At 42.0% G+C, this 12256-nt stretch overlaps 1 protein-coding gene and 1 long non-coding RNA gene across 2 annotated transcripts in view; one reads left to right on the top strand and one right to left on the bottom strand.

Annotated features, from left to right (window-relative positions):
* The window catches only part of LOC139022763 (uncharacterized), a 6808-nt gene extending 1325 nt beyond the window's left edge, over positions 1 to 5483 (bottom strand). Inside the window, exon 1 of the long non-coding RNA XR_011473802.1 lies at positions 5106 to 5483. This is a non-coding gene — a long non-coding RNA (uncharacterized lncRNA). The remainder of the gene's footprint in view (positions 1 to 5105) is intronic.
* A 4519-nt stretch (positions 5484 to 10002) lies between these two features.
* LOC111949379 (kinase suppressor of Ras 1-like) overlaps positions 10003 to 12256 on the top strand; it is a 59091-nt gene continuing 56837 nt past the window's right edge. Inside the window, exon 1 of the mRNA XM_023966483.1 lies at positions 10003 to 10436. Coding sequence (XP_023822251.1) covers positions 10302 to 10436 — 135 coding nt within the window. The 5' untranslated portion in view covers positions 10003 to 10301. The remainder of the gene's footprint in view (positions 10437 to 12256) is intronic.

Genomic DNA, 12256 nt, shown 5'->3' with positions numbered 1-12256 from the left:
CCCGCTCTCTTCTCTCTCCTTCCTCTTCCTTCCTCTCTCTCTCCCTTTCCTTACTCTCATCTCCCTTTCCTTCCTCTCTCTTCCCTTTCCTTCTTCTCTCTCCTTTCCTTCCTCTCTCTCCTCCCTTTCCTCTCCTCTCTCTCTCTCCCTTTCCTTACTTCCTCTCTCTCCCTTTCCTTCTCTCTCTCTCTCCCTTTCCTTCCCTCTCCTTTCCTTACTCTCTCTCTCCCTTTTCCTTACTCTCTCTCTCTCCCTTTCCTTCCTCTCTCTCCCTTTCCTTCCTCTCTCCCCCTTTTCCTTCCTCTCTCTCCCTCTTCCTTTACTCTCTCTCTCCCTTTTCCTTCCTTCTCTCTCCCTTTCCTTCCTTCCTCTCTCTCTCTTCTCTCTCCTCTCTCTCCTTCTCTCTCTCTCTCTCTCTCTTCATCTCTCCTCTTCTTTCCTCTCTCTCCCTTTCTCCTTACTCTCTCTCTCTTCTTCCCTTCTCCTTTCTCTCTCTCTCTCTCTCTCTCTCTCTCTCTCTCTCTAGAGAGAGGAAGGAAAGCGAGAGAGAGTAAGGAAAGGGAGAGAGAGGAAGGAGAGGGAGAGAGAGGAAGGAAAGGGAGAAAGAGAGGAAGGAAAGGGAGAGAGAGTAAGGAAAGGGAGAGAGAGGAAGGAAAGGGAGAGAGAGGAAGGGGAGAAACAACTTGCCACAGTACCTTTTCTCTATCACTTAATTTGGAACCTGGACTCTCAGTCTTTCTTCTTTTCTCTATTTCTCTATCTTTTTCTCTCTTTTGCCAACTGTAGTGTGTTGATTTTATTGGTCTCAGTCTCACTCAATGGACTTCAGGCTGCTGAGTGCTACTCAATGCTTTCTGAGTGATTACTGTTGATTTAGTATTATTGTGCATCAGTGGTAAGTGTTATTGAGAGGACATGGCTGAAGAAGTAACTGGCCTAGCTAGCCATAATATCTGACCGGACAGCTGCCTCTGTGGGTCAGAGGTGTATTTCTAACCTCACTTTGTCAGGTGATCCTTAGTCAGCCAGTGTAGGAGCTCAGCAGGCTAAAAAAGATTCAGGCTGTCTGAAATCGAACCCTATTCCCTCATGGGCTCTGGACAAAAGTAGCGCGCTATATACAGTGCATTCGGAAAGTATTCAGACCCCTTGACTTGTTCCACATTTTGTTACGTTACAGCCTTATTCTAAAATGTATTAAATAAATGTTCCTCAGCAATCCACACACAATACCACACAATAACAAAGTAAAAACWGGTTTTTAGAAATGTTTCCAAATGTATATAAAAAAAAACAGGAATACCTTATTTAGTAAGAWTTCAGACCCTTTGCTATGAGACTCAAAATTGAGCTCAGGTGCATCCTGTTTCCATTGATCATCCTTGAGATGTTTCTACAACTTGATTAGAGTCCACCTGTGGTGAATTCAATTGTTTGAACATGGTTTGGAAAGGCACACACCTGTCTATATAAGATCGCACAGTTGACAGTGCATGTCAGAGCGATGAGGTTAAAGGAATTGTCCGTAGAGCTCTGAGACAGGATTGTGTTGAGGCACAGATCTGYGGAAGGGTACCAAAACATTTATGCAGCATTAAAMGTCCCCAAGAGCACAGTTGCTTCCATCGTTCTTAAATGGAAGATCTTTGGAATCATCAAAACTCTTCCTAGAGCAGGCCGCCCTGCCAAACTGAGCAATCGGGGGAGAAGGGCCTTGGTCAGGGAGGTGACCAAGAAACTGATGGTCACTTTGACAGAGCTCTAGAGTTCCTCTGTGGAGATGGGAGAACCTTGCAGAAGGACAACCATCTCTGCAGCACTCCACCAATCAGGCCTTTATGGTAGAGTGGCCAGACAGAAGCCACTCCTCAGTAAAAGGCACATGACAGCACGCTTGGAGTTTGCCAAAAGGCACCTGAAGACTCAGACCATGAGAAGCAAGATTCTCTGGTCTAATGAAACCAAGATTGAACTCTTTGGTTTGAATGCCAAGCTTCACATCTGGAGGAAACCTYGCACCATCCCTACGGTGAAGCACGGTGGTGGCCAGTGGTGTAAAGTACTTAAGTAAATATACTTGAAAGTACAACTTAAGTCGTTTTTTGGGGTATCTGTACTTTACTTTACTACTTTATATTTTTGACAACTTTTACTTTTACTCCACTACATTCCTAAAGAAAATAATGTACTTTCTACCCCATACAATTTCCCTGACACCCAAAAGTACTTGTTACATTTTGAATGCTTAGCAGGACAAGAAAATGGTCTAATTCATGCACTTAAAGAGAAAATCCCCGGTCATCCCTACTGCATCTGATCTGGCAAACTCACGAAACACAAATGTTTTGTTCGTAAATTATGAGTGTTGGAGTGTGCACCTGTAAATGAAAAAAATCMGTCAATTTTAAAGAGCAAAAAAATTGTGCCGTCTGGTTTGCTTAATATAAGGAATTTGAAATGATTTATACTTTTACTTTTGATACTAAAGTATATTTAAAACAAAATACTTTTGGACTTTTACTGAAATAGGATATTACTGGGTGTAACGCTCTTCTACTTCGTCCTCCTCATCAGACGAGGAGAGGCGAGAAGGATCGGATGACCAAAACGCAGCGTGGTAATTTGACATTATATTTATTTAAAGAAAAGACGAAAAAACACGGAAACACTTTAACCCACTACAAAACAACAAACGAAGTAGACAGACCTTGACTTACGAACTTACATACAACGAAGAACGCACGAACAAGTACAGACTACAAATAAATAAATGAACGACCGAAACAGTCCCGTATGGTGCAATAACGACACAGACACAGGAGACAACCACCCACAACAAACAATGTGAAACCACCTACCTTAATATGGTTCTCAATCAGAGGAGATGAAAACCACCTGCCTCTAATTGAGAACCATATCAGGTCACCCATTAACCAACATAGAAACACATAACATAGAATGCCCACCCACACTCACGCCCTGACCGACTAACACATACAAAAACAACAGAAAACAGGTCAGGAACGTGACACTGGGTGACTTTATCTTGAGTCATTTTCTATTAAGGTATCTTTACTTTTACTCAAGTATGACAAATGGGTACTTTTTCCACCACTGGTGGTGGCAGCATCAAGCTGTGGGGCTGTTTTTCAGCTGTAGGGACTGGGAGACTAGTCAGGATCGAGGCAAAGATGAACGGAGCAAAGTACAGAGAGATCCTTGATGAAAACCTGCTCCAGAGCGCTCAGGACCTCAGACTGGGGCGAAGGTTCACCTTCCAACAGGACAACGACCCTAAGAACACAGCCAAGACAATGCAGGTGTGGTTTAGGGACAAGTCTCTGAATGTCCTTGAGTGGCCCAGCCAGAGCCCGGACTTGAACCTGATCGACCATCTCTAGAGAGACCTGAAAGTAGCTGTGCAGCAATGTTCCCCATCCAACCTGACAGAGCTTGAAAGGATCTGCAGAGAAGAATGGGAGAAACTCCCCAAATACAGGTGTGCCAAGCTTGTAGCGTCATACCCAAGAAAGGAAAGGGAAAGGGGGCCACCTAGTCAGTTGTCCAACTGAATGTACTCAACTGAAATGTATCTTCCGCATTTAACCCAACCCATCTGAATCCGAGAGGTGCGGGGGGCTGCTGGCCCAACGCTCTAAGACTCGATGCTGCGATCGCTGCCAAAGGTGCTTCAACAAAATACTGAGTAAACGGTCTGAATACTTAAGTAAATGTGATATTTCCGTTTTTTATTTTGTATAAATTAGTAAAGATTTCTGAAAACATGTTTGTTTTGTCATTATAGGGTATTATGTGTAGAATGATGAGGGAAAATAACAATTTAATCCATTTTAGAATAAGGCTGTAATGTAACAAAATGTGGAAAAGGTCAAGGGGTCTGAATATTTTCCAGAATGCTTTTACACTATGTTTTGGAATGGCCAATGAAGAGAATCTGGCAGTTGGTCAGCACAGGAGGGCCTCTCCTTGTCGCCTGTGAAATATCACCTTGTTCTCATATTGATGTGTCTGTGAACAAGGACACAAATCGGGCCTTTACATAAGATCTGTAGTGGATGSCCCGTGCACTGAGAACAGGGAGAATATGGTGGAACTGTGACTAGTACAACTTTCTTATCAGGTATGAGAATGTGTGACTTAAATAGTACTAAGTCAATTTGCATTGGTTCGTTGCCAGATCAATTGTTTGTGCAATAGCTGTTTCAATTGCAGTTTATCACATTTATAAAACAATTTTATTGGTGTACTGATGTGATAAACGCTCTTGTTTCTTAAACGTGGATTGACATTTGAGGAATGATACATATATTAATATAACAAGAACAGAGAGGATATGCATAAATGCATAAGTAAATATTGATACAATGACATTACCGGAATGTGGATACATTATAGAGGGCTGTAAATATCAGGGGATGAATTAATGTTACCAACATTCTTTCCCTTCCTCCAATTGTGACCACTTCCGGTGTCTCAATCTCCTAACAGTCACTTCCTGTCCTTGTTGAGTGTCTTCATTGCCAACTACATCACTCTTTTAACAGACCTCCAAAAGAATGGATTTTTTTTACATTGAAAATAAAAGGTCACTTTACAATTCATACATTGAATTGAACTGGGGGGATATGGAACTCTCTCTCTCTCCCTCTCTCAATTAAACTCAATTCAATTCAAGGGGCTTTATTGGCATGGGAACATATGTTATCATTACCAAAGCAAGTGAAGTACAGTTGAAGTCGGAAGCTAACATACACTTAGGTTAGAGTCATAAAAACTTGTTTTTCAACCACTCCACACATTTCTTGTTAACAAACTATAGTTTTGGCAAGTCGGTTACGACATATACTTTATGCATGACACAAGTCATTTTTCCAACAATTGTTTACAGACAGATTATTTCACTTATAATTCACTGTATCACAATTCCAGTGGGTCAGAAGTTTACATACACTAAATTGACTGTGCCTTTAAATAGTTTGGAAAATTCCAGAAAATTATGTCATGGCTTTAGAAGCTTCTGATATGCTAATTGACATCATTTGAGTCAACTAGAGGTGTACCTGTGGATGRATTTCAAGGCCTACCTTCAAACTCAGCGCCTCTTTGCTTGACATCATGGGAAAATCAAAAGAAATCAGCCAAGACCTCAGAAAAAAATTGTCTGGTTCATCCTTGGGAGCAATTTACAAATGCCTGAAGGTACCACGTTCATCTGTAGAAATAATAGTACACAAGTATAAACACCATGGGACCACACAGCCGTCATACCGCTCAGGAAGGAGACGCGTTCTGTCTCCTAGAGATGAACGTACTTTGTTGCAAAAAGTGACCTTGTGAAGGACCTTGTGAAGATGCTGGAAGAAACAGGTACAAAAGTATCTATATCCACAGTAAAACGAGTCCTATATCGACATAACCTGAAAGGCCGCTCAGCAAGGAAGAAGCCACTGCTCCAAAACCGCCATAAAAAAGCCAGACTAAGGTTTTCAACTGCTCTTGGAGTCTCTCTCCTCTGTCACTCACTGACCTTATTGTACCAGAAGATGGCAGTACATTCTCACAAGAAAGTTGGGACAAGAGGACAAAATAACAGTAATTTGAAAATAAATTACAACAATCATTTTGGAATATTTTTTAATTTAACCTTTATTCATCTAGGTGAGTTGTATTGGACTTTGAGAGTGGATGACATTTTGTCTGTATTTGCCTCCCTTACATACCATTACATTATTCCCAGAGTTGAGGCTCTTCTGCAGGACTCAGAMAACTGGCTGTGTGCCCTCCCATCCTCCAGGATGTGGCTGCTCCTCCTCCCCTGCCTGCGTCATGAAGGGGGCTTGTTTTCTAGATGTTTGGGAGCGGGGAGCTTTCCCATGGGAAACACAGGCAGAGCAGGTCACAMCATGCCAGTCAGAGCTTCATCTCAACACACAAATTAAACAAAAACCTGGCTATTGTCTGCACTCTGCTAACTACTCTGGTTCCCACCATATTTCTCTCTCCATCGTTCTATCTCCCCCAACCTGTATACTGGTAAACCACGTACATAGAMAACATTTAATGAACAAGTGCTGTGCTCTGATCTTTGTATTTAGTGATAGTTAGGCCAGGGTTATTGCGATCATCGATGTGCCCTTAAGCACGGCATTTAACCCTGCACCATTGAGAGCATCTTGACTAGCTGCATCACCGCTTGGTATGGGGCTGAGCTCTGTGTCATCCAGGACCTCTATACCAGGTGGTGCCAGAGGAATGCCCTAAAAATTGTCAAAGACTCCAGCCACCCAAGTCATAGACTGTTCTCCCTGCTACCGCATGGCAAGTGGTACCGATCCACCAAGTCTGGAACCAACAGGACCCTGAACAGCTTCTACCCCCAAACCATAAGACTGCTAAATAGTTAGTTCGGGTAGCTATTGGTTAACTATTTAACTATCTGCATTGACCCTTTTTGCACTAACTCTACTCATCACATACGCTGCTGCTACTGTTTATTATCTATCCTGTTGCCTAGTCACTTTATCCTTACCTATATGTACATATCTACCTCAATTACCTTGCACCCCTGCACATCGGCACGGTACTGGTATCCTGTTATTTTTAGCCAAGTTATCGTTACTCATTGTATATATCTGTGTTCTCTCTGCATTGTTGGGAAGGGCCCGAAAGTAAGCATTTCACTATTAGTCTACACATGTTGTTTACAAATTAGATTTGATTTAATTGCTCCTGTAAGTCTCTGGATAAAGACTTCTGCTAAATTACGTAGCCCTTTTCTGCAGTCGAATGACCAAAGCGGAATGTTATTCATATTTTTTATAATTCTATAATTAATCAACTCTGGTGTTTCTATGTCAAACGGTTTTGTTATATTTCAGTCTTCTGTGATGTATATAAAGTGTAATATTGGGATGCAAACTGGTAATTGAAGACATTTCAACTCTATATCTGACATGGTCCAGGTGTCTTCTTTTTTGTAAGCCCATAACCACGTGTGTGAGGTGTATACTTTTACTTTAAAGTAGATTTGTTTGACTACCAAGAAACACTGATTTAGCCCACTGCAGTAATTAAATGTAATTTAATAGGTTACTTAATAAAAGCAAAATTGCTTTTCACAGGTCTCTTACATTAGGGGCTAAGGAGGAGAATGTGTGTCACTCAGGGCTCATCGTGGCTGTTCATCCTCTCTGACGTAAGCACATGTAAACAGTGGTTCAGTACATGCTGCTTGCTCTTGATCTGTCTTCCAAGGGGAAATACGGCGTGGACAGCAGCGAGTGAGAGAGCAACTGGTGTGTGGAAGCTTTGGTTAGCTGTGTCGTCAGTTGGTGTTTTTAATCAGAGAAAGGTGAAACAGACACAGTGTATGTGTGAGAGTAATCAATCCAAAGCACGCGTATTATGACTATAGCTTCTTTAGTTAGCTCTGGAGTATTCTACATCTTCAACAATGCATCTCGCCTAGAAGGGCCATTCCAGGCAGCCTTTATTGCAGTCATAATGCACAGGGCCCAGTTTTTCAGAAGTTGTCTACCGTAAAACTTAAGCAAATAAACACCCGGGCTATTAATTTAAATCACTGTACACATCAAGACAGGCTTCTATTTGAACCAGGTGTCTATTTCCTTAATACACACAGCATTTGCTCATTTGCATAGTTAATTGGATAAGTCCAGCATTCACTTCCAGCATTTTAATCAATTTACTGCAATAATGTGTTGTCATTTACACACTGTCACGTTTCTTTTGTCTTAGTATGCCTCTATTTCACAAAAAGTATTATTTCCTTGTAATGGAGACGCAGGGAGTCAGTTTAATAGGAATGAACATAGAGTGAATACAAAAACAGGAGTAGTGTCTAAACATGAAAACAGGAAACCATACTACCTAATGAATGATACAAAGGAGTTGTAGATAAAGGTGAAGTAATCAGGGAGTGATGGAGTCCAGGTGTGCCTCATGATGGGGCGCAGGTGTGTGTAATGATGGTTGCCAGGTGTGTGGTTAGTAGACCGTCGAGRGMGGGAACGGGAGTAAACATGACAGTAGTAGAGGAGTAGAGGTGACATTAATTATTTTCCTTTTTGACTGTGCATTTTTGGCAGTGCTTATTTTTGCCACTAGATGGCGCTCAACCTATTTCTGGTGGTCTGTACTTCCGAAGTTGTTAACTGGTGGAGGCTGGTGGGAGGAGCTATAGGAGGACAGGCTCATTGTAATGGCTGTAATGGAATAAATGGAACGAAGTCAAACGTCTATTCCTGCCATGACAATGAGCCCATCCTCCTATAGCTCCTCTCACCAGCCTCCACTGATGTTGACTGTTGAACAGATGGCACCGTACTGGATGGCTGCCGTTTTGTGAGCTCCGACGCAACTTTGCTATTTTGTAATTATTTTGGTGTTCATTTGTACTTTATTTTCACAAAATGTATCCGCTATCATTTCTTATAACCGACAAGAAATGTTGAACATCAGATCGGCAGTTACTTACCTCAATTTTGGATTTAGCTCTGACTTTGACTCATCAGCCCTGGGCTCTTTCTGTAATTCTGACCCAATCTTTGATGTATCCAAGAGGAAACGCCGGTGTTACAGAGGCAAAAGTGGGAGTCCTGGCGAGATTAAGGTGAAGGGAAAACTGGCCACCTCTACCTCCATTCTTCTGACCAAGATGGGTGAACAATCTTGGCCAATAGAATCCCTTGATAATAAGGTGGATGACCTCCGATCACAGATTTGCTACCAATGGGATTCTCATGACTGCAATATTCTCTGCTTTTCTGAGATACCCCCCATGGCTATCCAACTTGATGGATTCTCCATTCCCGAGTGGACAGGACAGGGAAGTCAGGGATATTGACAGTGGGAGGGGTTTGCCTCTTCATCAACAACAAATGGTGAGCCGACTAGTCTTGACCCATTGTTGACCCTTCTTGGAATACCTGATGGTCAAATGCCGACCCTTCTACCTCCTGAGTGAGTTTTCAGCAATTATTGTCTCAGGACAAGAAAAATAACAAGCTGGCAGTTAACAAACTGTACAAGGCTATAAACAAGCAGGAAAACTTGCCCCCCGGAGGCTGCTTCCTTTGTTGTGATGCCCAACTTCCATCAACACGTCTCCTTCGCTACTAGGGGCAATAAAGGCTCCCTAGTGGCACTGCATCTCAGTGCTAGAGGCATCACTACAGACCCTGGTTCGATCCCGGGCTGTATCACAACCGGCCTTGATCGGGAGTCCCATGGGGAGGCGCACAATTGGCCCAGTGTCGTCCGGGTTAGGGGAGGTTTGGCCGGGGTAGGCTGTCATTGTAAAATAAGAATTTGTTCTTAACTGACTTGCCTAGTTAAATAAAGTATTTTATTTGTATTTTTGCACTCTCTATTCACACTCACAGGACTCTACACACARACACACACACACACACTTCATTTGCTCACACACATAACATTCATACACATTTATACTGACTCTACACACACGCACACACACTCACATACAATCTTCATATACGCTGCTGCTACTCTGTTTATCATATATCCCGATCCCTAGTCACCCAGTATCCCTGCACATTACAATTGGCTCAGAAAAGGCAGCACGGCTGGCGCTTAAATGTACACACAGAGCCAACATTAATAATATGCATATCAATCTCTCATGGCTCAAAGTGGAGGAGAGATTGACTTCATCACTACTTGTTTTTGTAAGAAGTATTGACATGCTGAATGCACCGAGCTGTTTATATAAACTACTACGCATTGCTGGTTTTAGAGCTTGCAAGAAAGGCATTTAATTGTACTTGTGTATGATATTGCCATCGTCTTGTGAAGATTTCTATATGTTATTATATATCCTGATAGGATAAACAGTTCTCCAGGAGTTGTGAGATCTGATCTTCTGCGCAGTGTGAAAGAGGTTAATTAAAAGACGACCTGGAACGCCYCCACTCTGTCAAACACAAGCATAAGTAAACTACGTAGCTCTTGAYAATACACGGAACCCACGGTGTGCTAAGTGAAGTGACAGACAGCTAAAACTTTAAAGGTTTTAAATGAACTGTTCTATTTGATTTGTTTGCAGCTCTTGGGAGTCTATTAGTGCAGATTATTTGTTTGTATGCGTTCCTGTAGCGTGTCTACTTTTTAACTGTCCAAACTCAACCCAACCTGTCAAGCCGTGCCAATGACGAGGAATGGATAGTGTGCCAGTCAAAGGTGGAAGGATGGTTCAAAGTAATTAACTATCGGACMGGGACAGTGAAGGTGGCGCAGCGATGGACAAGGACGCACTCCGTCAGTGCGAACTCATCCAGAATATGATCGAGATCTCCATCTCTAGTTTACAAGGACTCCGAACCAAATGCGCTACATTGAGCGACCTCACTCAGAAAGAAATACGCACTTTGGAGGTATAGTATGGTCAGCATAGCCGTAACATACACTTCGACAGTTATCATAATAAACTTCAGCTTATTGGTGTGTGTGTTTGTGTGAGCGAGAGAGACAGTGGAACATTACAATGTTTGATGTGTGTTGTACCCATGATATAGGCTACTAGATTGTTTTTTATATAGAAAGTAATGGACATTGCGAGCACACCACATTCTTAAAATAAATACAAATGATACGTGCATATCGCTCTGGCCCAAAGATGAACAGTCTTTGATGTTCTGTATTCCTATAGTAGGTACAGTTGAAGTCGGAAGTTTACATACACCTTAACCAAATACATTTAAACTCAGTTTTTCACAATTCCTGACATTTAATCAGAGTAAAAAGTCCCTGTCTTAGGTCAGTTAGGATCACCACTTTATTTTAAGAATGTGAAATGTCAGAATAATAAGAGTCATTTATTTCAGCTTTATTTCTTTCATCACATTCCCAGTGGGTAGAGTTTAACTGCACTTCAGATTGCAGCCCAAATAAATGCTTCACAGAGTTCAAGTAACAGACATATCTCACATCAACTGTTCAGAGGAGACTGCATCAATCAGGCCTTCATGGTTGAATTGCTGCAAAGAATCCACTACTAACAGACACCAATAAGAAGAGGAGACTTGCTTGGGCCAAGAAACCAAGAAGTATGGGACATTAGACCGGTGGAAATCTGTCCTTTGGTCCGATGAGAGTCCAAATTTGTAGATTTTTGGTTCCAACCGCAGTGTCTTTGTGAGACGCAGAGTAGGTGAACGGATGACCCAACCTCAAACTCAACCAATTGAGATGTTTGGGATGAGTTGGACCGCAGAGTGAAGGAAAAGCAGCCAAACAGTGCTCAGCATATGTAGGAACTCCTTCAAGACTGTTGAAAAAGCATTCCTCATGAAGCTGGTTGAGAAGACTCAACAGTGTGTAAAGCTGTCATCAAGGCAAAGGGTGGCTACTTTGAAGAATCTCAAATATAAAATATGTTTGATTTGTACAACACTTTTTTGGTTACCACGTTTGGAGTTATTTTTCCACTTTAAGTTGTGATACAAACCTTGTCAAAACATATAGCGCTATGGGCTAGGCTACATGATGCATGCCACTATGATTTGAAAAAGTCGCAAAAAAAGGAATGCCGCTGTTTATTGCCTTAGACTGCCACGCCTGAGCATCATTCACAAGTAATAATATAGTCACCCATCAGACTATTCTCAATGTAATCTTGTCTTTACATTACTAAATAATATATGTGTGAAATTAGTTTTTGATTTAGAAATGGGCCATTATCATGCACTTGTCGGAACAGGGGGAGGGGGAAAAATACATGACATGCATAGGACGCTTTTCCCGCAGGTTCATTTTCATGCCAGCCAGGCTACTCCGGTTTGTAAAGCGAAGCAATGTGCATATTAATATTAGAAAAGTTCAGGAATAAATATAGTTAGCCTACTTCACTCCAGCTAATATGAGGAAGTTGAAAACCAGTCGGAAACACAACACCACTTCTTGCAATTACATAAGAAACATGTTTCAGGCAGCACCAAACATCTCTCCATTTCTTCATAATCTGGTGTCCAGCAACGCTCGAATCTAGCCTCCAACCCCCCACACACCTTGTCCTGTATGAACAGACAACATCTGCATCTTGTGGTAAGAGTCCTTTATCCATCTCTTTATGGCAATGACAGCGTAGGACAGTGCTACTCATCTGTAATATCCATTGTAAACAAAATAATACAGGCCGTTTACATCAGTGGCGGTTCTAGCTTGTATGGCTCCCTGGGCGAACCCACCTTTTTAG

This window comes from Salvelinus sp. IW2-2015, linkage group LG22 (genome assembly GCF_002910315.2).
Source record: "Salvelinus sp. IW2-2015 linkage group LG22, ASM291031v2, whole genome shotgun sequence".
Classification (NCBI taxonomy): Eukaryota; Metazoa; Chordata; class Actinopteri; order Salmoniformes; family Salmonidae; genus Salvelinus; species Salvelinus sp. IW2-2015.
The sequence above is the reverse complement of the archived record's forward strand: the minus strand, read 5'-3'. Positions and strand labels throughout refer to the sequence as shown.